General features: G+C 35.8%; 2 protein-coding genes across 6 annotated transcripts in view; one reads left to right on the top strand and one right to left on the bottom strand.

The window, feature by feature from the left end:
- Positions 1–4,182, top strand: part of EEA1 (early endosome antigen 1) — a 126,572-nt gene extending 122,390 nt beyond the window's left edge. The window contains exon 29 of the mRNA XM_074271156.1: positions 210–4,182. Coding sequence (XP_074127257.1) covers positions 210–332 — 123 coding nt within the window. The 3' untranslated portion in view covers positions 333–4,182. The remainder of the gene's footprint in view (positions 1–209) is intronic.
- The window catches only part of PLEKHG7 (pleckstrin homology and RhoGEF domain containing G7), an 83,817-nt gene continuing 61,107 nt past the window's right edge, over positions 3,450–26,159 (bottom strand). For all 5 annotated transcript variants that reach the window (XM_074271158.1, XM_074271159.1, XM_074271157.1 and 2 more), the window contains 4 exons: positions 20,048–20,127; positions 15,532–15,685; positions 9,968–10,065; positions 3,450–7,858 (listed from right to left, as the gene is read on the bottom strand). In XM_074271158.1, the coding sequence (XP_074127259.1) occupies positions 7,757–7,858; positions 9,968–10,065; positions 15,532–15,685; positions 20,048–20,127 (434 nt within the window). In that variant the 3' untranslated portion in view covers positions 3,450–7,756. The remainder of the gene's footprint in view (positions 7,859–9,967; positions 10,066–15,531; positions 15,686–20,047; positions 20,128–26,159) is intronic.

The following is a 26,159-nucleotide window of genomic DNA, read 5'->3' as shown; positions in this document are numbered from 1 at the left end:
AAAATTATATACTGTGAGAAAGGAAAAGCTTTTTTTTTTTTTTTTTTTTTTTTTTTTTTTTTTTTTTTTTTTTTTTTACATTTTATAAAAATGTGAAAGAAATGGTTCTAACAGCACCCTTTATACTTACAAGTAAATATATTCTCCTTGGTGACACCAGTCCATTTTATATTGGAAGTTTAATTTCTCTTGTTTTCTCTCATTCACAGCATCATTGTAGACAGTGTGGAAATATCTTCTGTGCTGAATGTTCGGCCAAAAATGCCTTAACTCCTTCTTCAAAGAAACCCGTTCGTGTCTGTAATGACTGTTTCAATGATCTACAAGGATAACTAGTTATCATGTTTATCAAACAAGATTACACTAACATTAGAGTTTTAATAAATGCACTTCATAGAATACTTGGACTACTATTTGATTTGGACAGTGGTTGTAATACTTGGCAAAATTGATATATTTTGAAATGTTTATTAATATCAAGTAAAACTCTTCTATTTTTGTGAGACTTGGGCTCATCATCTGTTGCTTTCTTTCCACTTACCCTGAAAACAGCTTTCATGCCTAGTTTAGAACTATCTAGTTAAATGTAAATAAATTTTGAACAGAGAATATCAATGTATTTTTTTAAAACATAATTTCATTGCTTACAGACATTTATGTAATCTCACAGCTTCTTTTCTACTTTCTCCAAAAGCTAACTTACAGAAATGTACAAGGGTTCAATATAGCAAATGTTTGTTTTTGTTGCACATTAACATACTCCCGTGTTTGTATGCATTAATGTCTTCTCTACAAAATCATGCACAGCACCATAAAACTTGCCAACCCTGTTTTATTCTTGTGTCATTTATGCCATAGCCCAGTTTTACCCTTTTGATGTTGTAAAAATGTTGCTTGGGTATTTAAAAAAATTCTGTCCTAAATTCAAGCCTGGTTTTTATGTTATGCTGTTTCACTTCTGTTATCCTCATTTCATAGACTTCTGTGAAATCAGTTCCTTATTTTATAATAGTTCATGTCCTTGGGGGGAGATATTTGAAAGCTTGAGTATTTCTTTTGTCTAAAGTGTATTTTTCTCCTCCTCTTTGTATTTCTTAGCTCTTCTTCTTGTCTCTCCTGCCCTCCCTCTAACTAAGGATTTCATAATGTTCTCCCACTAATTGTTGAAGAAAATACATGATATATTTATACTAAATTATGTTTCTTTCAACTTAAATCATCTGAGATTAAGCCTTTTATATAACTTTTCCTTTTTAATGTTTCCCTTAAGGAATATGAAATTCTCAATTCTTTAATGGTTCAACTTTTTCCCCCTATTTCATGTAATCAAGCAAACTGTAAGTTAGGCATATGTCTAATTGACTCGTAACTTTACATCTTAAGGCTGGTATTTGCTTTTGGTAGCTAATTTATGGAAAAATAAGTCACCACTGATTAAATGGTAAAGAAACATTAAATTTTCAGTTATTTTGTATTTTCCCCATGTAAATTAATAGAATAAATTTAAGGTGATAAAATACCAACAAATTTTGATACAGAATTTAGTTTTCCATTTGATCCGAGAAATTTTTTCACCTTGAAAAAAAAATAATGCTTTATGGCTATCTCAGAGAGAGACCTTATTGCCCCGAATAAGTATAACATTAAGTCCTAAAGTGTATAATCAGACCTGAAATAGGAAGCAGCAGATGGTACAGTGGAAAGGATGCTCAGCTGTCTTTTCTACCTGGTCCTGGCTCTCAGCCCCTGGACTGGAGGGGGAACTCAAGTAAGTTATTTAGTGTCTCTGGGCTTCTATGATCTATCAATAAAACAAACAGAATGAATTCACTGCTCTTGCTGATTTTAAGATTGATCCAAGCCTAGAGGAAGTCTTCAAATACTTTGAAGACTAAAATGGACCTTTAATTTATTACATTGTTTTTATGAGTTTGGAAAACATGAAATTTCTAAGTAAGTTGAAGTTGGCTTTGGTAATAGACATTTTCTAAAAAAGGAAGTGAGCATAGTAGGTAGAGAGCTGGACTTAGGGAAAAATCTGAACTCAGGTCTTCTCCCCATCTGACCTTGGGCAAATAACCTCTCTTAACTGCAGCTTCTCATAAAATGATGGGCTTATACTCCATGGCATCTAAGGTCTCTCCAGGTCTTAATTTATGATCCTATAATATGTAGCAATCAGATAAAAGGTAAATTATTGATAGTTAGGAAAAATATAACTAAGCAGTTTTTTTTTTCCTTTTTGTTTTGTTTTGTTTTTGCAGTCATTATTTTCTAGGTTTGTTTTCATATATCATGCCATAAATGACATTACATATATCTGAAGTATTCACTGTAAAGGAGTATATTTTTGCTTAGCTCTTAATGGAACCATGCATGTAAATCCTTTTGTCAATAGTACTTAAGTATATTGAACTAAGCCCTGAAAACGAGACAAGCTAAGTGCTCAGGCACATATGACAAAGGAAATGAATTGTTCATCAAGAAAGATAGATTGATTAGAGAACTTTTACTCTGAATAGTTGAGTTAAAATGGATCTTTTTTATTTTGAAAATTTTCCAAGTAGTTTTACCTTTGATAGGTATAACCAACACATACACAGTGATGTTGATTTATGGTGTTTAAGGCAAACAAAAACACACATCATCACTGTTGGCATAGTTTTTTAGAACAATAAATATCCTCAGGATTAGATTCTTGGTTCTCTTTCTCCTTTGCTATGGGATTTACTGAATGCCTCTTCCCTTTCCACAAGATAAATAATACGGAGACTATTAAAGAAAGGCTCTTAAGTGTTTAATATGACTGCGTTTCTCATTTCCATCAATGTCATAAGATCCTTCATACTTTCTCCTAAGCTAGTAATGCTGATGTTATCATTACCCCATTGCTTTCTGCTCTTAATTCACAACCCTAAGATGTTTTGACAACAAAAGGAAATTTTCCCTTTAAAGAAAATATTAAAATATGTGCCTAGGCTACATATTCCAAATGTAGCTGGTAGGCTCCATTCTTGTGTCTGAGTTAAGAGCTGGCAGGTCCAGATTTGTGATTTGGCACTAATGCAAAGCAGCCTGGAAAGTTTCAAATCCAGACACAGAAAAGATATTAAAAAAATAATTAAAAAAAGGCAGACCTTGCTGGTTTAGTGTACGCCAGATTGTACCTATAGAACTTTTGTAGAAGAAGACTAAAAATGCTGCTTGTACAGGATTTGTCTCTTTTGTAAGGAAAAAAGGGGTGGGGAGGGAGAGAATAAAACAGAAGACCTCAGTGCAGGATATGAATAACATTTTGTTTCAACTACCTCTCAGTGTGGAATTGAGCTAATTTTGAATAGGGCTTCCTCATGGTAGTATTAATGTAATAATTGCTGAAATTGTTTGTTTCCCATTACTCTGAAAGAGGTAATTCTTTTTAAATTGTACAGTTTTAAGACTTGTAAAGCTAATTGTTTCTTTAAACCTGTCATAAGGATGTTTTTTGTTTTTTTTTTCCTTGAGTAAGGAGCAGGTTATTATCATATACTTTGATAATTGTGGTCTGTGTGACCACAGCGAATTTTATATGCACTTTGGTTATTAAACCACAGATATCATCCACAGAATTAAATGTGCCATTAATTTAGCATTCCCAGACACAAGCTTGATGAATGGTATTTTCTAAGGAAAACGTGCCACACATTATTCTGTCTTAATTGCCATTTGCCTGGATTCTAATTTTTTCATTATCATTGCAGATGTGAATATTGTGCATAAACCTATGGAATTTATGTAAACATGTATAAAGTAGAATTGGAAATAACCAAGTTCTTGTTGTGTACAGACTGGTAACATGATGCAGTTATGTGTACATGACATGTACTTCTGGAAACTGGATCATACTCATTATCTGTAGATGGGTTTGCATGAAATTTTTAATCTGATCTTTTTGTTTCTTGTGTTGTATTTACTACTTGTGATCATGTGCTCGTGCCTTATATTGTGGAAGAGTTTAGTTCAGTGTGCACTGTATTACCTGAACTCAGGATTAGATGGCAATTGATTCTAAGTGTACCTAAAGGTGATCCCAAATGATGGTACATAATTCTGTATAAAGAGCATTGGAAGGAGGCTTGTTGCATTGTTGCATTTGTTTTTTAATCTGTTAAAAGACTATTAATAAAAATCCTCTTTCTAGCAGTTATGGTCTATGATAACACATGGTCTTTTTCCCATCTTGACTTAATAAGACAGTAACAAATTTGTTCTAAATTAATTTATTTACCAATAGAATGGGAACACAGTATACTTGGAGGTAAGCATTGGGGTTTTTGCTTTGGTTTTAACTCTAGAAGTTACATGAATGCTTTTAAAGAAGCATCATTAATTTCCTTCATTGTTTAGTTTATTTGAACTATTAGCTTTGTGCTTTTTGCTTTTCCCCATTGGTCAATCTGTAAAATGCCAAGAAGTCAGTGAAAAACCTTCACTTCATGTTGTAATTTGGGACCCTTTTTCCCACCTCTATTTGAAAACAAGTGCCTTTTGCTTCTCACTGTATCCAGGCATGTTTTGAGGAATCATTTCCACAAAAGGGAGATCATATGGCTGCTTCCTATGTGATTTTCCAGGTTTTGGGTCCCAAGGTATTATCTAGTGATACATTTCAGTATATTCCTTAAAAATAAGCTAGATTTATCATTTTGGGGTTTGCAAGATTTTTTGTACAACTTGTTCCTGAAAAGATAAAGATTTTTTTTTTTTAAAACATATTTTCTCTTCTTGGGATGAAATTAAATTTGGAAGACCAACCCATCATATGTTATATAAATGTATGATTCATAGAATCATAGGATTTGAAGAGACCTTAAGAAACATCTAATCTATTGCTTTCTATCTGGGTAGGCCTGTACTTAAATGATACATTTTAGATATTTAGTCAACAATAAGAACATTTACTCTTTCCCTTAACAGTCGCCAACTTTCTTCAGCAGTCCAAACTCTATAGCTGGGAAATTATTTCTACATTCTTTGCCTACCAGTGCATACAGCAAATCCTTCCCTTACCATCCATTCAACACCCCTACACATTTGAACATTGTTCTCCCCTTTGGTTTTTGTTTTTATTATTTGTATTTTTTTAATATATATTTTATTTGCATCTTATTTTCTTTAATCACTGCTCTTCTAGATTTTTTTTTGGTTTGTTTTCAGTTGATGGGTCCAGAAACTGAAAACTAAAGCCCTGATATCTCAATATTTTGCAAACTATATGCATGTCATTTACTAGTATATCCTTTCATCATCTTAATTTCCTTTATGTAGGATTGATTCTACATTAAACATTTACTTAAAGAGACATCATGGTATAGTGCAATGGTTCTCTTAACTTTTGGAAGTTAGGACTCCACACTCCTAAAAATTGAGGATCCCCAAAAGCTTTTGTTTACATGGATTAGCTTTATCAGTACTAGCTATAGTAGAAATTAAAATGCCTTATTATTAGAAAAACAATTTTGACTTGATCCCCTGACACCCTAGAAGAGTCTCAGGGATTCTCAGGAGCTCCTAGATACTTGGAAAACCATTGGTAGAGTGGAAAAAAGGCCAGACTTGGAGTCAGGAGAGACCTAGGTTCAAATGCCATTTATAACACAACTTATTAAGTCATTTAATCTCTGAGCCTCAGTTTCCTCATCTGTAAAAGGACCATAGTTTTATTTATATATAATATGAGAATCAAATGAGATGATGATGCATGGAGAATGCTTTCAAACCTGAAAGCATTATATAAACATCAAATATAAACAGCATCCATCAGTAAGCCACAAATCAATCATATGGGTATATAACATAGCATGTGAAGTTTTTGTTCGTTTTTGTTCATTTTGTTTGTTCAGCTACTTCCATGTCACCAACAAACTGACAGTGCCACGTCCTGAATCAATATCCCCGAATCACTGCATTTGATAACTTTTGGGAGGAATGTAAATTTTATTTTCTCAACATTTTTGTGTCTTCATTGTAAAGCTGCATTTTTCATATTCTCTTAAGACTAAGCTGCAGAACAGATAGTAGTCTTCATTGTTAGAAGGAATTTCTTCACTTGGAGTTCCCTTTGCTAATAAAATGTGCTGCACTGTGTCCCCTCCCCAAATAAAGGCAGCTGGATGACACAGTGACATAGTCTTGGACTTGGAGTCAAGCAGATCTGAGTTTAAATTAAATCTTACTATCAATCTTAGATACTACTTAACCTTTGCCTCAGTTTCTCACTTTGCAAAATTTAAAACATTAAATTCTGGTCATTATAGCTACTGGTTTGCAAGTACATTTGTTGATTTGTAATTTCAGTATAGTTGGATTATTATGGCTCATAAATAGTTAAAATAACTGATAAATAATTAGAAGCTTTTTTTGACATTAAAAGCAAAATGGGGTCATTTTGGAATAAAAGGAATATGCTGGGATGACTTTCAATAATGATCAAAAGAGACAAGTTGTACTTGAAAAACCTAACTTTCAAGAGAAGTAATTTCCATTTTCTAATTCACTTTTTGTGGTCTGAAAGAAAGGGTTTCACCTGGTATCTCATTTTACAGGTGAAGAAACAGGCCCAGAGAACTTGTAACTTGGCTAAGATCACATAATAAAAGGCAGAACTTCCAGGTCAGGGTTCTTTTTCACTAGACTCTAATTATATGTACATTTTTTTTTTTAAACAACATGAAAATAAATAAATGTGAGCAACTTTTGAGAAATGAGGATTATGTATCTATATGATTCTGGGAAAGAAAATGTAAGGCTTCCTTTGTTTGGCTTTTTATAACCAAGGCACTAACAAAAATGACCCAAGTTTGAGGGTGTTGTAGAGCAAGGTCATAAATAGCATTCCTTTTGCTAATCATATGTTGAGCTAAAAGAGTGGTGATCAAAATATCAGATGGGGAAACCTGAAACTCAATAGATTTTAAATGACCTAAGTCAATAAACTAGTTAGAAATAGGATTTAAACCTGGCCTTTTCTAACTCTTTAGCCTTTTCCCACCATATAACCGGTATAGTTAGTGTGTGTCATAATTTTTGTGTCATGGATTGCTTTGACAATCTGGTTAAGAGTATGGACCCCATTTAAATTCACAAAATATATAGGATTACAAAGGAAACAAATTATATTGTAATAGTTATCAAAATAAATATTTTTTTAAAAACAGGTTCATGGACCTTTAAATTTGAACCCCTGGTTTGAGGCAGAAGAGCTTTGATTTCCTTTGTGTTATCCTGTTCAATTTTTAATCTTACCTGGACATCTTTCAAATTTATTTTACCAAATATTTTGAAAGTCATATATTTCTAATTACCAACTCCCCAGAATGTTTCCACCTTCATAATGTCTATTTGAGCCAAATCTTCATATTTCAGAGTATCATTATATTCTCACAGTTAATGATCAGGATTGGGGGAGGAGGGTACAATTGCTTTGTAAAAAATAATTTGAACCTAATACATAAAAAGTTTTTCTTTTTTTTTTTTTTAACTTAAAAAGTTAAAAGGAAGCATGATGTAGTAAAAGGAGTTAGCCTTGATTAGTCTGCTATGTGAGTGAGCAAGTCACTTAAACTCTCCGGTACTCTATTCAGCCCTGCAAGACTTTAAATTACAGAGACGGTATTAGAGTTAGTAGAAGGTGTGTCCTTATTCTAGCCAATGAAATCACAAGCGTAGCCTCTATCAGTAGCCAAAAAGTTATAGTATGGACGCTGTACTCTGGCTTCTAGATCTCAGAGGATTCTGCAGGCAAAGTGAAGGATTTCTTTATCTCATATCTCTTCATAAAGCAAGAGGTTGCTCTTTTTATTTGTGCCATCCACGTTTTCTGTAAGATTAAAAAAAAAAAAAAAAAAAAAAAAAAAAAAGCTTTATCAAAGGAGGATTCTAGGGGAAGATAGCCCGGATTTCCCAAATTCCCCTATAAGAGTACCTCAAAGAAAGTTTAGAGCAGCAAGAATAATTGAAAGTTACGACAAAATAGATATTTAGCCTGACAACTTGGAAGGGCATTTGGAAAACTCTGATCTCTGTAAGTTGATCTGGTGAAGTGCAAATACTTTGGGGTAGATACATTCGAATCAACAAGCTCTGAGGACAGCTATGGAGCCTTTCAACCCACAGAAAGTGTGGATTTTAGAGTCTGATCAGAGGAAGACTTGGAGGCCTCCAATGGTACTGGATACCCGGCCCAGACTTGGTCTTGGGCTGCAGCTGTGGAAGAAGAGGAGGAACACACAGCTAAGTGTGGGCACAGAGGAATGGGGCCCTGCTGGCTGTGGGCAGGCAAGGGAGCAGAGTCCCTGATTTAGATTTTAGGACAGAGGGGTGAGCTGAAGCTTGCAGTTAATGGAAAGACTGGAGGGAGCAAAGGCATTTGAGACCAGAAATTTTGAAGAACAATCTGGAATTAAGCCCAAAGTATTTTAAAACTGTATACTCTTTGTCCCAGCAATACCACTATTATGTCTGTTATCAAAAGTGATCAGGGAAAAAAGAAAAGAATGGATATGTTCTAAAGTATTTATAGCAGCTCTCTATGGTAACAGAACTGGAAAATGAGAGGTTGCCCATCAACTGGAGAATAGTTGAATAAGGTACATGATTATGAGGGAACACTACTGTGCTATAAGAAATAATGAACTGGTTGATATTAGAAAAACATGGAAAGACTTGCATAAAATAATGAAAAGTGAAATGAGAACCAAAAGAAAGTTGTATACAGTAACAGTATTATTGTTTCAAGAATGACTCAATGAACAAGTTATTCTGAGTATTATAAATATCCAAATCAACTGCAGCACTCACATTTTTATTTGGATCCATATTTTTCTGTCTATCTAGTTATACTTTAAAACCAATACCTACTTAACACTGTAATTGTTTTTTTTTTTTTTTTTTTCCATCTATGTAAAGCTCTGCTTGAACTGTGTGTTACGATCCCATATGGGTTCTTATAACTGAATATGGGGGTTGTGAAATTATAATTTATTATCAGTAAATGTTTAATTTGTACACCTATTTTATATATCTATACACTGAGGGTTATGTAAAAATTTCCTAGGTGAAAAGGAATCATGAGTGGAATAAGTTTAAGAAGCCCTGACATAGAAGATAATAGGTGTACACCACTGCAGAACAGCAACTCTCACTGAAACAATTGACTGGGGGATGGAAGGGGTCTCACAGTCCCTTTGGGTCAAAGGTAGGACTTGAACTTAGTTCTGGTCAATATTGGCTAACTTTCCACCCACTGTTATGCTTCTCTCCCTTAGTCCATTTCTTACATGTGATGCATTGTAATAACACAAGGCCTTTGTAAACATAAATTCATGCAGAATAGGTAAATTTGAAAATGCTATAATACAGATCCCATGGAAAAAGTCACAATAAAAATGGTTTTTTTTAAGTTTATGGTATGGAAAGAGAATAGAAATAGAAGTCCTAATATGAGCTAGGACTCAGCAGTAATCTTAAGGAACTGATTTTCTCTAAATAATGGATTCTTTTGTCTGTTGCAGAAGTTCTTATGCAGCTGAGTATCTAAGCCTATATCCTCCCAACTGGAAACCCAATTGGCATTTGGCATCATCTGGTTTCTGGGATTATAGAATTTTGCTAAGTAGTAAACAGTTAAACAAGGGAGCTAGTCTGGGTTTCCTCATTGTTGCATGGCAGATAGCAACAGGAGGCCATGTGTAGGAGGGCATCTTGAACTTTACAAGAATGGAAAACTCTGTGATCCATCCATATAACAGAACCTAAGGCCAAAAAAAAGGGTCAGCTCCCTTCTGTCCACTTGCCAAAATATTCATCTTGTTCTTGATTATTTTTAAAATAAAGATGTTTTGAGTGGATCCTTTCCTCATGTAAAGCTTGAAAATTATAGGTGAATAATTACATTATTAAATTAATAATAATTAATTGAAGTACTTACTTTGGCTGTTTCTGTTTGTGCTTGCAACAAGAAGGCTGCTATACACTGTTGATAACGGTTTTTGTGTTGTAGAAGAAAAGCATTTCTTAGTCCAAACACTAGGAAAAAATATTTAGAGTGACCTATTTAGCTGATTATTCAATAATGAAATACGAATAGTTTCCTTGTTCTCTTTTTTTTTTTTTTAACGAAAATAATAATAGCTTTATTTCTCAAAATACATGCAAAGATAGTTTTCAACATTCGCCCTTGCAAAACCTTGTGCTCTAAATTTTTTTCTTTTCCCTCCTTCCCTGGGCAGTAGGTAATTCAATATAGGTTAAACATATGCAGTTCTTTTAAACATATTTCCACATTTATCATGTTGAACAAGAGTAACCATATCAAAAAGGAGGGAAAAAAAGAGAAAGGAAAAAAGAACTAGCAAATAAGGTGAAAATACTATGCTGTGATCCACATTCAGTCCTCACAGTCTTCTTTTTTGGGTGCAGATGGCTCTTTCCATCACAAGTCTATTGGAATTGCCTGTAATCATTTCATTGTTGAAGAGCCAAGTCCATCACAGTTGATCATCCCATATTTTTGTGCTATATACAATGTTCTCTTGGTTCTAGTTACCTCATTTAGCATTAGTTCATGTAGGTCTTTCCAGAATTTTGTGAAATCATCCTGCTGATCATCTCTTCTAGAACAATAATATTCATTCACCATAACTTATTTAGCCACTCTCTAACTGATGGGCATCCACTCAGTCTCCTGGTTCTCTTTTGATTGTTTGGGAAAAATTAGCGATAGTGGAAGATTTGCAATATGGTACAGATAGGGAAAGTCACCTTAGAACTGTAAATGATATCTGAGACTTACTTAAGGAAATGTAATTCATAGCATCACCAGCTCTGATCTGGAAAGGACCCAAGAGATATTCTAGTTCAACCTCTTCTTTTTGGAGTTGAGCCTGAGACTCAGAGAGATTAAGTATCTTGACTAAGGGGACACGGGTAGGAAGTAGCAGAACCAGAGTTCAAATGACTCCATTATCCATGCAAATGATGGGAAGTAGACCACTTTTCATGGAATAAGCTTAATATTGTACATTTAAGGTTCCATGATAAATTTTATATCAGAAAAGAATCACTGGAGAAAAAGAGGTAGTTCTCCCTTCCTGTCATAGTCCCTTGCTTTCTTAACAAAAAAGCAGATATCAAAATAAAGCGTGAAGATATGGCTCAGATCATTGCTTCCTGAAACACTCAAACAAATGAAGTTGGATGTGAGGAAGGCAAAACAGTGTTGGCAGATCCTGGGTGTTGTAGACTATTTTATTTCCCAGATGGTATGTCAGAGACCATGTAGGATTCTATTCTGGGAGAAGATTCTTTTTACACAGCAGGAACTCTTTAAAATGTCTCTCTTGAATTATTGCCATTGGAAAAAATGCATAAATCTCTCAGCTCATCTATTCTTTGTAGTCCATTTATTTTTAGAACCTAAGGGAGCAGACCCAGTCCTAGACTCTCTAGAGGTGTGAGTACAGTCAAAGGGGGCTGATGGAAGACTAGTGGTTTCCTTAGCTGACCATTAATCCATGGCTGCTCTCTTTTCATTACTTTTACTGACTAAATGCAATAAATTTAGGGATGACAGGACTTCTTTGAGGCAGGACTGACTTTGAACAGGAATATTGATTTCCATTATAAAATGTAATTGACTGTCTCATCTCTGATTTGAAGTAAGTGGTAGATTTTGAACTACAAGGCTACATGATGCTTTCTTGGAAAGCAAAGGGAATTTACAAAATAGCCTTTCTAAATGATGGAGTAGAGAAAGACAAACTAAGGGTCTATTTTTTAACATTATGAATCTTGTCTTATCAACTGGAATCTGGGGGGAAGGGAGAGAGAAGACAAAGAAGAAAAAAGTGGAATTCCTCAAACAAAAAACTACTGAATAGCTGGAAATATGGCAAAAAGAGGGGTCCAGTATATAAAGTACAAAAGAGACTCTCTCTCTCTCTCTCTCTCTCTCTCTCTCTCTCTCTCTCTCTCTCTCTCTCTCTCTCTCTCTCTCTCTCTCTCTCTCTCTCTCTCTCTCTCTCTCTCTCTCTCTCTTCTCTCTCTCTCTTTCTCTCTCTCTCTCTCTGTTTCTGTCTCTGTCTCTCTCTCTGTCTGTCTGTCTCTCTGTTTCTGTCTGTCTGTCTGTCTGTCTCTGTCTTTGTCTCTCTGTCTCTCTCTCTCTTCTCTGTCTCTCTCTCTCTTCTCTCTGTCTCTTTCCTCTCTCTCTCTCTCCTTTCTCTCTCTCTCTTCTCTCTCCTCTCTCTCCTCTCTCTCTGTCTCTCTCTCTCTTCTCTATCTTCTCTCTCTCTTCTCTATCTTCTCTCTCTCTCTTTCTCTCTCTCTCTCTTTATCTCTCTCTCTCTCTCTCTCTCTCTCTATCTCTCTCTCTTTCTCTCTCTCTCTCCTCTCTCTCCTTTCTCTCTCTCTGTTTCCTCTCTCTCTCTCTCTTTCTCTCTCTCTCTCTCTCTCTCTCTCTCTCTCTCTCTCTCTCTCTCTCTCTCTATCTCTCTCTTTCTCTCTCTCTCTCCTCTCTCTCCTTTCTCTCTCTCTGTTTCCTCTCTCTCTCTCCTTTCTCTCTCTCTCTTCTCTCTCCTCTCTCTCTTCTCTCTCTGTCTCTCTCTCTCTTCTCTATCTTCTCTCTCTCTTCTCTATCTTCTCTCTCTCTCTTTCTCTCTCTCTCTCTTTCTCTCTCTCTCTCTATCTCTCTCTTTCTCTCTCTCTCTCCTCTCTCTCCTTTCTCTCTCTCTGTTTCCTCTCTCTCTCTCTCCTTTCTCTCTCTCTCTCTCTCTCCTCTCTCTCTCTCTCTAGTGTGACCAATTATGATCAGTTTCTATTAAAAATCAAGGTGCAGAAATCAAATCATCTTTGTTCTTATGACAATCTAGTTGAACTCTTCCTCCTCACTGTATCTTTTGGCTTATTTTAGCATCTTATTTTTCACATGGATCAAAAATTTTAACTTATCTAATGTTAAGTAGATTTACTGGGTGATTAAGTTGTACACGATGCCATCCAATTTAATTCATCACATTTATCATATCGATCATGAGCAAAAGAAATATGGTATATTGGATAGAAGACTAGACTTGGGGTCTAAAACGTGATCCAGACTAAAACATGTTCAAGACCCAGTTCTAACATATCTTAGCTGTGTTACTCTGGTTGATTGTCTTAAACTATCTACTAGGTTGCTTTTCCTGGAAGAATTAGCTGTTTTTTTTGTTTTTCTTGACATTTAGGGTTGTGCTTGGTGCATAGTAAATATTTAATAAATATTTGTTGACTGATTGACTTGGTTTATTTTGTTTTGGGATGGTGATTTGTACCTAGTTTGTGTCCTACTATTTTCTGGTTTTCCCAATAATTTTTGTCAAATAGTGAGTTCCTATCCCAGAAATCTTTGGGTTTATCAAACATTAGTTTAGCATGGCACATGTCTTGTGTACCTAAAATTCCACTGATCCACTTCTATTTCTTAGCAAGTACCAAGATAATCTGGATGATTGTGACTTTATAAATAGTTTGAGATTTTGTATTGCTAGGCCATCTTCCTTTGTATTTTTTCCCCATTAATTCCCTTGATATTCATGACCTTTTGTTCTTCCAGATGAATTTTGTTCTTTCTTTTTTTAGATCTATCAAATAATTTTTAGTTGTTTGATTGGTTTGGTTGGTTTCTTCTATTTTGGACCAGACCCATGATTTCACTGATGTAAGAATTTATGAGTAAAGAAATTTTCTGATACATATCAGAACTTGCTCTTTATCTTAGAGTCTTAGACAGTTGACTAGTGGGGAGGAAGAGAGAAGACATGAAAGGCTAAGTAATTTGCCCAGAATCACATCTAACATGTTAAGAGGCAGGGCTTGACCTCAAATAGTTTTCTCTTTTTAATTTTTTTTTTGAGGCAATCAGGATTAAGTGACTTGCCTAGGAGCATACAGCTAGTCAAGTGTCTGAGATGAATGGTTCAACTTCATTAATCTCATTCTCATTTTTTTTTTTGACAATCAGGCTTAAATAACTTGCCCAGGATCACACAGTTATCAAGTGTCCCATGATGGATTTGAACTCAATGTCTCCTGACTCTAGAGCCAGTGTTCTACCTACTGCCACTTAGTTATCTGGTTCTCATTTTTTTCTTTACTTTTAAATCTCCTGTTTATTCTAGAACATTTTGATATGAATGTTAGTTTAAACAAGGAATTCCCGTTCTTCAGAGGATGGCCCTATACTATCCTAGAACTTTTATATGCTAGAGAAGTCCAAGTATATCAACTAATACAGTGAAAAGATATTTTCCTATTGCTTTCCTGTCTAATCCTCATAATTAGGGAAAATGCTCCAGAGCCATCCCTCTGGTTCATGTAGATTATTTAATAATATTGGGCTTGATCTCAGTCATCAAGGATTTGTCATTTGTTCGGCATGGATACTTCCACCATTGTACATGATGGGACCTTCCTTATAGATGAGGGGTCTTCATGCATTTTTAGAGTCAAAATTTGTATTACCTGGTGACCAGCTTTGGTGTTAAAACTCACTGGACATAGCTGTCCTAATAGAAATAAATATAATGTAGACTAGTATAAATAGTAATACAGGGCATGGTCAGGACCAGACTAAGCTGGACTTGGTAAGTTCAGATACATACGATCATATTCTAAAGATAAATGACATCAGCAGTAAGGGTCTATGAGTCAGAATGGAGTGCTGAACGGAGGTCTTGATTCCTATGCCATCTTTCCATCCACAACACCGCTACTTTTCATCCTTAGCCCCATATGACAAATAATACAAATGAATCCCAGAGAAGAGAAATAACTTAGTTGAACTAAGCAATGAGGCATAGTAACTATGAAACTGAATATCACGTCTGGAACTGGGTTCAGATACCCATCTTTGATAATTACTAGCTGTGTAACTCCGGCCAAATCAATTAATTCATTTCTCTGAACCTTGGTTTCCTCATCTGTAAATCAAAGGTTTGGACTACATGGTCTTTGGGGCATTTAGGTGTTGCGGTAGATTAGAGCACTGGTCACAAAAACTCATCTTCATGAGTTCAAATCTGGCCTCAGATATTTACTAGCTGTGTGACTCTAGACAAGTCACTTAACCCTGTTTGCCTCAGTTTCCCATCTGTCAAATGAGCTGGGGAAGGAAATGGCAAACCACTCCGGTATCTCTGTCAAGAAAATCCCAAATGGGGTCAGGAAGAGTTGGACATGAGTGCAAAATAAAAGATAGTTTCTAATATTCCTTTCTCTAAATCAATAATCCTATGTGGCTCCCAATCCAATATTCCCATTCACCACATCTGCATACCTGCAGGTTCTAGAATTTCCCCTTGCCCCACTACTCTTTTCTCAGAATAACCTGTTAAAAGAATCCCTGCTCCTAGAAGACTTGTAAGATGTATCAATTGTGGCCAACATGCTGCTGACCAATGGGGCAATGTAAGACTGAGGGCAAACTGAAGCAGTTCCTCAAAAGCAGGAAGAGTCTACCTGATATGTGGAATGGATCAATATTTTTAACCACCAGCCGGTCCAAAGGAATGGGTTGATCGAGTACTGTACAAGAACCACCTTCTTTAATCATCGCCTGTAGCTCCGGGGTAAGGGAAGGGCAGACCAGCCCAGTGTCTGAGCCCCCAAGTTTCTGAAACAAAAGAAGGAAATTATTCAATAAATTTAAAATAGCACATCCACACCGTGACCTAATCAATGATATCTTTATGCTGTAAACAGGTGACATCTTAAAATATTATCTCTGATGCCTCCTGATCCTGAAAAGAAATACTTTTCTAATAATTTAAGTCCCAACTAAGGTCTTACCCTCTACAAGGAGCCTTTCTTCTGAGATTATCCCCATTGTATCTGACCAGTATCTAGTTTGTACATAGTTGTTTGCATGTTGTCTTCCCCTCATTGGACTGTGAGCTTCCTCGTGGCAGGAACTGTTTTTGTCATTGTTTTGTTTTTCTTTGTGCCCCCACACCTAGCTGAGTGCCAGGCACATGGGCATTAAGTAGGGCTTTAAAATATTACTTCATTCCTTCACTTTTGAAAGCCATGGTCACTGGATTTTTGTCACCATTACACTTATGAGATTTCTCTTCTCAATATTTTGATCCATTTTGGAGGGAAGGCTAAAGAGACAAGGAATGATTCTGGCCCTACTAAATTTGGGATTGAGTCACAAGGGATGTTACAAATTGCACAGGCTCCAGATAATCTCTGAACCCTAGAGTCTGCAAATTGTTGCAATCATTTTAAAAATAAGAGATGAGGCAATTTAAAAGAGATGAAAATGATCCTGATTTGCATAATGGAAATAAAATGCAAAACAGCACAAGAGAACAGCAATAATTTGCCTAGAAAATAATGGTATGGCTTATGGATAATTCCATGACATGACAATGTTGCCATAATGCTTCTTTCAAGGTCCAGTTGGTTTTGGCCATATTGATATGCCATAGGCTGGCATTTAAAGTCCTTTGCAATCTGACTCCAATCTACTTATTAACATTCTCCCTTTCATAGCTTTCAGATAAATGGATCAGTTTGTTATTCCCCCATATATGACACTAGATCTCTGTGCCTTTTTATAATTGGTACTAAGCTGCTCCCTGTGACTGAAGTGTTCTATTCACCTCCTCCTCCTCCTCCTCCTCCTCCTCCTCCTCCTCCTCCTGCTCCTCCTCCTCTTCCTCCTCCTCCTCCTCCTCATCTTCTTCCTCCTCCTCCTCCTCTTCCTCTTCCTCCTCCTCTTCCTCACCTCTACCTTCTCATTTCTACTTCTACCTCCATCTCCATCTCTTCACCTTTACCTCTTGGAGCCCCTAGCTCCAATCATTACTCAAGTCATGTTCCACCTTCTCCCAAAACCCTTTCTAGTATTTGAAATAGTTTTTTTTCTTCTTCTGCCAAATTACTATGAGGTTCTTCTGCATAAAATATGTACTTTATTGGTTGCTTTTCCCTTCCACACACTGAATGTACCTCCCTGAGGGCAGGAAAAGGGTTTCATTTTTGTCACAGTATCTCCAGGACCAGAGCAAAGGCAGGTACATAAAAGCAATCAATTGATCCAAGTGGGGAGGGTAGGCAGGTGGTTGAGATCTTCCCTAAAGTTCGTTTCCCTTTTTTGATGTTACTCTCCTTTTTCCTTTCCAAAGAGGCATTTTATCTAAAAGATCTTGACCTTTTCCCCTCTCACCTCCCAGTTTAATCTCTGGGGAGGCTTTACAAATGAGATGATAGATATCAGACAGGAAATTCTTGTACCCTGAAACTAGAGACAGAAAACAAGGTCAAGTTGTGTAAATGCTTTATCCCCTAAGGGACCTTGTGGTTTCAGCAACCAGTTGCCTCCTATTAACTGTCCCATCCATCACTGCAGGCTCATCTTTCTTTATTTAGGCAGCAGTATTACAGCTGAATAAATAAAATTATGGACTTTCTGATTTCCAGTCCCTTTGAGGTAGCGGACAGGCTTGAGAGCGCTTCTGTGATTTCAGGGGTTTGGTCGCTTGTGGCTAATAGGGGGACAAACACTATGCTATGATCTTTATAAATATTATTTATTTGATCTTTTCAAACCTTATTACCCTCATTTTATAGTTGAGGAAATTATCTGCCAGACAGAAATTAAATTGATTTTTGTTTAGGAAAATATTGTCATGTTTACTAGGGTTATAGGTCTTTGGAAAACTAGCATGTTTGGCTAATACCTGTGAAAACCCCATCTGATTACAAGACACTCTTCCTTTGACTATTGGTAGTAATTAATAGTCTACAGTGTTCAGGAGAGTCAGATCAGAGCGCTCTTCGTGTCACAGAATAATCGAATTATAGAAGTGGAAAGGACCTCAGCTGAGTGTGACAGAGGAAGAAGGAACTTAACATGGCCACCTCTAACTGGTGGTCCAATCATTTTTCCACGATACCAGTCCACTCAAGAAGGTTCTCTATATTAAAGTCTCAGAAAAGATAAGATTATAAATGGGGAGATGCATGCTGGGTACAAACACTGTAGAATGTTTATCTTTTTAAAAGACATGCACAGAAGATGAAAGCAAGGAACAGCAGTGGAGGAGGAATACAGAAAAATTGACGTGGCTCTAGAACAATAGTGTTTTCAGCTCAGGTGGGCCAAAGGCAGTGATTACCATGAAGATGATCAAAAATGCTTTGGTGGGTTTTTTGTAACTATATTGTGAGCAAGGTAAAGACCAAAGGAGCAACTTGATCAGTGATTGGGATTACTGGGATAATGGGAGTCATAATAATAGAGTCAACTCACCAGCTGAGGTATGTTAGTCAATAAACTCTTAATAATTGTGTGACTCTAGGCAAGTCACTTAACCCTGCTTGCATGGGTTTCTCATCTGTTAAATGAACTGGACAAGGAAAGGGCAAACAACTCGAGTATCTCTTCCAAGAAAACCCAAATGGGGTCATGAAGAGTCAGAACATCATCCACCAAAAAACCCAAGTTTTAGGTGGGCGTGGCCATTTCTTTTCTTTGAAGCCCCAACCCACTACATATCCACTTGAAAACTAAGGGGAGATCCTTGTTATCCAGTTAATTAGTGTAAGAAAAAGACCAATTAAAGACAAATTAATTTGATTTGATTCCATGTAATTCTACAAAAATATTGCATAGGTGAGACACTGTTGCTGGGTACTTCAGAATATGGAAACAAAAACTAATTGGTTTCTGTTCTTAGTTGTCTTATGTTCTACTGAAAAGGTCAAAAAACAGGCATATTAAAACAAAATCTGGAATAATTTTGGCTTACAAAGCTGGAACAGGTATGAGATCACCTTAGTAATGATAAATTTGTCCTGCTTTAGCTCAAGAAATCTGACTCACTAGCCCTGAAACCAGTCCTGAGAGGGAATAGAGTTAAAAAGTGGTAATATTATTAGTCTCTACTTAAGAGCTCCTTTGCCTCCTGCCTCTCTCTCTGCAAAAGGTGCTTCTTCGGAGGCAACTGGTGACAGTGCATCGAGTGTTGGCCCTGGGTCAAGAAGAGCTGAATTCAAATCTCACTGGAGGCCCTTCCTAGTTGGTTGCCTCAGTATTTTCATCTATAAAATGGGGATGCTAATAGCAGCACCTATCCTGCAGAGATGTTGTAAGGCTCAAATGAGAATTGTAAAGAGTATTTAGCTAGTTCCTGGCAAGAATAGACATTTTATAAATACTCAAGAGAGCAGGGTTCTGCCTCAGAATAGAATTTAGAAAACAATCCTTTGGCAACAGGTATCCAGTTTCCATATTTGAAGACCTAAGTTCAAATCTTACCTTTTCTACTTATTAATTGGCTCTCACCCAGCTTCTTTTTTGGGGGGGGATTTAGCTACTAAGCTATTGATAAGTTGCTGTCTATGCTGATGAAAGAAATAATAGAGTTTAGCAGCTCTAAGAAAAATTAATTAAAATTATCTGCAAGCTCCCATCCTACTTGCTCTCTACTTCTCCATCACCTCTCTGCAGAATACCCCCAGGGCCTTCTTTTTTTGGGGGGAGGCAGTTGGGGTTAAGTGACTTGCCCAGCATCATACAGCCAGTAAGTGTCAAGTATCTGGGGTTGGATTTGAACTCAGGTTCTTCTGATTCCAGGGCCACTCTACCACCCAGCTGCCTCTTTCTCCCCTAGCCCAACCCAGCTACTCTTAATGTGAATTTGTCCTGAGTGGTGAATATTATCATCTTTCATAAATTAATCATGGTGTTTGGAAATCCTAGATAAATGGAGCATATTTTGTTGATTTCTGCTATAGAAGTAAAGATTGCTTTTAAATTCCTAATTATTTCTTCAGCTCAATTTTCTCATCTGTAATTTGAAGGGGTTATATACGTTGGTGTCTAAGGTCCCTTCCATCTTAAACTCTAAGATCCTGTGAACACTTTTTTTTTTTTTAATAAATCTCTGTGAAAATCACCACCACAACAACTACTTATTTAAAAGAAAATAACAAAAACTCAGTAAAGTGAGAAATAGCTTATTACCTTTTTGTTGTGTTTGGTTTTTGTAATTAGTAGGAAGTCATCAAACAGAAACAGGTAGACATCTAGGAATCTGATGCTTTCTGAGGGAAGAGAGGGAAAGGAAAGGTGGGGCAACAAATAGTAATGTAAGCTTTTTTAATTTTTTTTTTAATTTTAGTTGATCTCAAATTATTCCTTTGAGATATATACTGCTTGTGTGACACTAGGCAGGTCACTTAACTTCTTAATCCTTAAAGACTTTGAGACTAAAATTTGGAGAAAAAATGCCAGTCTTTATTGGTACATAGAATTGTGATGGAAAAAAGTCATCACTATAATGAAATTATGGAGACTGAATATGGATCAAAGTATAGCATTTTCACCTTTTTGGGGGGTTGTTTGTTTTCTTGTTGTTGTTTTTCTTTTTTGTGATTTTTTTTCCTTTTTGATCTGATTTTTCTTGCATAACATGATGACTATGGGAAATGTTTAGAATTGCACATGTTTAACCTATTGCTTGGGGGGGGGAGGTAGAGGGGAAAGAGGGAGAAAAATTTGTAACATCTGCAAAGATGAGTGTTGAAATCTGTCTTTTCATGTATTTGGAAAATATTAAATTTTTTTAAAATTAAGAAAAACCTTTATTAGTACAAATTACTTAGGTTTTCTGAGTCCCAGTTTTCACACTTGCAGACCTGAATTGAAATCTCACTTTTGCCATTTACTAGCTTTGTTATCTTGGGCAAGTCACTCAACTTTGATCCTGGAATTTAACTTCTGAACCACTGTTAAGTTGCTCTTTGTGCTGATGGAAGGAGTTCCTACATTAGGAATCCCCAACATAAATTATTTTTATATGTGTATGTCTTTTTACTCACAAAGCAGTGGAGCGTCTCAAGTTACAGTTCGATGATCTCATTCATTGTTAGAACTTAACTCTTTTATTTTAGACATGGTACAGCATTGATTTACTATTGGAATCCCAAATTCTGGGACATTAACCCCGGTCTTTTCTTCATACATACTTGTACTCAGAAAGAAACTCTACCTATGATTTTGGTTATTAATAGTGAAAGTGTATTTCATTAGATTCCAAGGTCACATTTCTAGTGGTTTTGAAGAAGTAAGGAAAGAAAAACACCATATAAACAAGATCTATCAGAATGGGCAATTGACTAAACCATACAAGGAATAAAGAGACAATTATAAATTATAAAAAGTAAAATAGATAATTATAACTACATGAAATTATAAAACTTTTGCATGAATAATGAATGGATCTAGGTTAAGAAGGGAAGCAAGTAGGGGAAAATTTTTCTATATTTCTCAACTAAGGGTTTAATAGCCAGGATATGTAAATAACTAATAGATATTAATTTATCATTTGCCAATAGATAAATGGTAAAAAATATGAACAAGCACTTCTCAAAAGAAAAATTACAAAATATCAGCAACCATATGAAAGAATATTCCAGATCATGGGTAATAAATCAAAATAACCCTGAGGTTTTACTTCATTCACATCCAGAAAATTGACAATGACAAAAAGTGAGAATGATCAATATAGGAGGGATTGTGAGAAAATAGGCACACTGGTACATTTTTGGTGGAGTTGCACAATAGTACAACCATTTTGGAAAGCAAGTTGGAATTATATGAATTATATCCTTTGACCCAGATATTCCACTACTAGGCTTATATTATCCCAAGGAAGCCATTAATAAAAAGTCAGTGCCTCTCTGTATCTTCCTTTACTAAACCTGGAAAATGGAACATTTAAATATTGTTGTTATTTTTCTTTTTCTGAAAAGAAATACATTGGATGTAAAGAGTCATGGAAAGATTTATGTGATCTGATGTGGAATGGAGTAGGTGCATGAAAATGTTATACACGATGATTATTGTTATAATATGTTATAAATATTATTGTCATACACAACCATCAAAAGTGAATGTTGCAAGATTACAAAAAATATAAACCAGACCTCAATATACTTTAGGGGAAAATATTTCCCACTCCCAAGCCTTTGCAGAACAGGAGGTCCACAGGTGTGGGACATTGCATATATTTTCAGATATTTTCAATGTGCTGATTGGTTTTAATGGTTTATCTTTCTTTTCTTCCTCTTTATTAAAAAAAAAGCCTTTGAACATTTAAACTGATGTAAGGGTCCAAAGAAAGGTCAGGCAAGCTTAATTGAGATGTAAGTGGACCAATGGTCTTTATCCCTGGATGTGCTTAAGAGTTGAGTACATGGGGACTTCCTTCATGGCGGGAACCTAGATCTCACTCTGAAGTCAAGTTTGGGGTGTAGACTTCATTGATGATTGGCTTGTGTCTGTGACTTCATTGACTCTATTTAAGCTCAGGACAAGAAGCGCCCTTCCCTTTTTTCCTTTTCTCTTTCCTCTTAACACCTGGAGCCTGGACTGGGAGGTCAAATACTAAGGTATGTGCAGGAGGTCATAGGGTAGATGTGATTTACGGGAATAAAGTTTAATATTGCTGCTCATTTAAACTCTCGGGGGCTCTGTTATGCTTCAACTACTTTCTATGAGACAGTAGCCAGAGGATTCTGAAGACCTCAAAATAGAGGTGAGATTGATGATATTTTATTTACCAGATTTTCTCTGATTGGCCTAGGAAGAAGGACAGATTAGCATTAGTTAGGGAGAGGAAAATAAAACCCTAAAAAACTAATCATCACAAAAATAAGACACAAGTCCAAAATAATGAAGCTCAAATGTGTCACTTAAGAGTGATGTTGGACTTAAAATGTAGAGAGCAACATATATTTTGACATAGATAATAACATGGGAGTTTTTTTTAATCAGACAATGCATATATTTATTGAGGAATTTTTAAAAAAATGTTTAATAGGGAAAGAGAGTCACAGATTAATCAAATCAATGTTCATTACTTGAAAATTTTGCAAAACAATTAAAATATTCTTTGTTATATGGGATATCCAGGAGAATGATACCAAAAGAGATTCTGCTGATATCCTTTTGGGATAGCAAGGGACTTAGTGGGTAAGAATACTGGATCTAAAGCAAGGAAGATCTGAATTCAAATCTAGCCTCAGATCATTTTAGACAAATCACTTAACTAACCATTTACCTTAGTTTCCTCATCTGTAAAAATGAGCTGAAGGAGAAAATGGCAAAGTACTGCAGCATTTCTCTTAAGAAAACCCCAAAAGGGATCACAAAATGTTGTACATAAGTGAAAACAACTAAACAACAAAAAGAAAATGGGAATAATCATAGCACCACCTGCCAGAGATGTTTTAGGGATGAAATAAGATAAAAATTGTCAAGACATCTAGCACATAGTAAGTATTATATAAATGTTAGCTATTATAATGATGATGAAAAATATTTTAATTTTATTAATTTATTTTATAATTGTATTTTTATAAAAAAAATATAGGTCAGAAAAATCTCTGATGCAAAATCCCTCTGTCAGGATTCACAGTGTGGCCATCTGGAAAAAGGTCTATATTCTCAGTAGCGTAGAAAACATGATATTTCAGGAGCAAAACCTCCAGCTGCTCAATTTTGCGTGCCGCTTGTATTTTATATTTGCAACAACTGATATGGTCACTGTAGTTGGCCAGGGAAGGGAAATCAGCCCTTCTATCTTGTCTCTAAAAAAAGTAGTCAGTTTGATGGAGTACAAAAGAACACTTACTTTGGATTCAGAGGTCCTGTATTTAAATGCTTCATTGATGAAGCCCCATACTGCCTTTGTGCCTTGAAAAAGTGTTTAACTCTCTGGACCTCAGTTTCCTAATCTGTTAAATGATGGCTTGGACTAAATAACCTCTAGAATTCTTTCCAGCTCTGATTTATGGTTCTAAAGTCTTTGAGAAAATCTCTAGGGGGATTTCTACTGCCAAGATGGTGGAGTAAGGAAAGAACTCTCTGAAGCTGCCCAAATTCTCCTTCAAAAAACTAGAAAAAGATCTCAGAATATCAATTGTATAGGAGCAGGAAAGCAGCTCATCAACCTGGTAGGAAAGGTCTGTCTCACTAGGTTGTGAGGGGATTGAGGTCCAGGAGTAGCCAACCTCACAGCAGGGGATCTGCAGCAAGGGTCCAAGCCTAGGGAAATGTACCAACAAGGCTTGCACCCTCCTAGGCAAGTGATCAGTCTAGGTATCACAGGTAGGCCTTACTCCTGCAACAGGATCTTCAGCACAAACTACTTGACCTTGACCCCATTGCTGATAGTAGGGCTGGGCACACTTCTAGGGCCTAATAGCAGAGAGACTTGGTTACTGTGGTAACCCAGTTTAGGATTGCAAGGCTGGAGTAGACCAGCAACAAGATTCCTTTTCAAGGACTAAGCACCAGAAACATTCTGTTACCATAGCAATCCAGCATCAATCCAGTTAGCCTGGAACAGGCTCACAGCTAAACTCCACCTGGGAAGCCCCACTCCTCAGACAGAAGGAAAGCCTTCCCTGAAGAGAAAGCAAGCAGCTAAGCTCTGAAGCTAGTGAAAACCAGCAATTAGATCCATAAAAAGCTTGGGACTAGTAGGATCAGAGCCCAGCTTTCACATAAAAATACCAAATCATCCAAAAATTTTTTACAATGGTGATAGGATCAAAATATCATAAATTTAGAAGAAGACAATAGTGCCAAAATGGCTACATGTGAAGCCTCAAAGAAAAATGTAATTTTGTCTTAGGACCAAAAGGAATTCCTCGAAAGAGCTTGAAAAGGATTTTAAAAAGCATATTAGAGAAGTAGAAGAAAAATTGGGAAAATAAATGAGAGTAAAGCAAGAGAATCATGAAAAAAGAGGCAATAACATGAGGAAAAGATATATAAAAATTTGCTGAGAATAGCTCTCTAAAAAATAATGTTGGCCAACTGGAAAAGGCAATAATATTAAAGCTCACTGAAGAAAATAATTCCTTAAAAATTACAATTTAACAAATGGAAATTAATGACTCTATGAGTCTATGTCTATGATAAGACAAAATAAAAAAAGTAAAAACAAAAGGAAATTGGACAAACAATTGACTTAGAAAGCAGATCTAGAAGAGATATTATAAGAATTATTGGATTACTTGAAAGCCAGGATTAAGTAAGGGGAGAAAGAAAAAAAACTTGGACATCTTTCAAGAAATTATTAAAGAAAACTGTCCTGATATGTTAGAACCAGAGAGTAAAACCGATATTGAAATAATCTACTGATGACCACCTGAAAGAGATCCCCAAATCAAAATACCTATGAACATCAAAATCAAATTCTGGTCACATGACAAGGCGAAAATATTGCAAGCAGCTACAAAGAAACTAATTCAAATAGTGTGGAGATGCAGTCAAGATTACATAGGATTTGGCAGTTCCCACATTAAAGAACTGAGGGAGGGCAGCTAGGTAGCTAAGTGGATAGAGCACCAGCCCTGAAGTCAGGAGGACCTGAGTTAAAATTTGATTTCAGATACTTAACACTTCCCAACCATGTGTCCCTGGGCAAGTCACTTAACCCCAATTGCCTTAGCAATTTTTTGGAACAAAAACTCATCATTTGACAAGTATGCTAGAAAAACTCAAAAATAGTATGTCAGAAACTAGGTATAAACCAACAACTCATACCCTATAAGGTCAGAATGGGTACATAATTTATACCTATACCATAAGCAAACTAAGAGAGTTTAGAATTGTTTATCTGTCTCATTTATGAATAAGGAAAGAGTTTAGGATCAAAGAAGATATAAAGAGCATTACAAAAAGGTAAAATAGATAATTTTGGTTATATAAAATTAAAAAGGTTTTACATAAACAAAACCAAAATTATAAGCAAAGGAGAAACTGAGGAAAAAGTTTTTGTAACCAGTGTCTGATAAAGTCCTTATCTCTCATTTATATATAATAGAACAGAAACAAATACAAGTCATTCTCCAATTGATTAATGATCAAAGGATATGAACAGGCAGTTTTCAAACCAAGAAATCAAAACTATCTGTAATCATATGAAAAATGCTCTCTATAGCTACCAATCAGAGAAATGCAAATTTAAACAACTTTGAGGTACCGCTTCGCAGCTTTCAGAGTAACTAATATGACAAAAAAGAAAATATTGGATATTGAAGGAAATGTGGGGAGACTGGAA

The sequence above is a fragment of the Sminthopsis crassicaudata genome, chromosome 5 (genome assembly GCF_048593235.1).
Source record: "Sminthopsis crassicaudata isolate SCR6 chromosome 5, ASM4859323v1, whole genome shotgun sequence".
NCBI classification, from domain to species: domain Eukaryota; kingdom Metazoa; phylum Chordata; class Mammalia; order Dasyuromorphia; family Dasyuridae; genus Sminthopsis; species Sminthopsis crassicaudata.
This window is presented reverse-complemented; position numbering and strand designations above follow the sequence as displayed.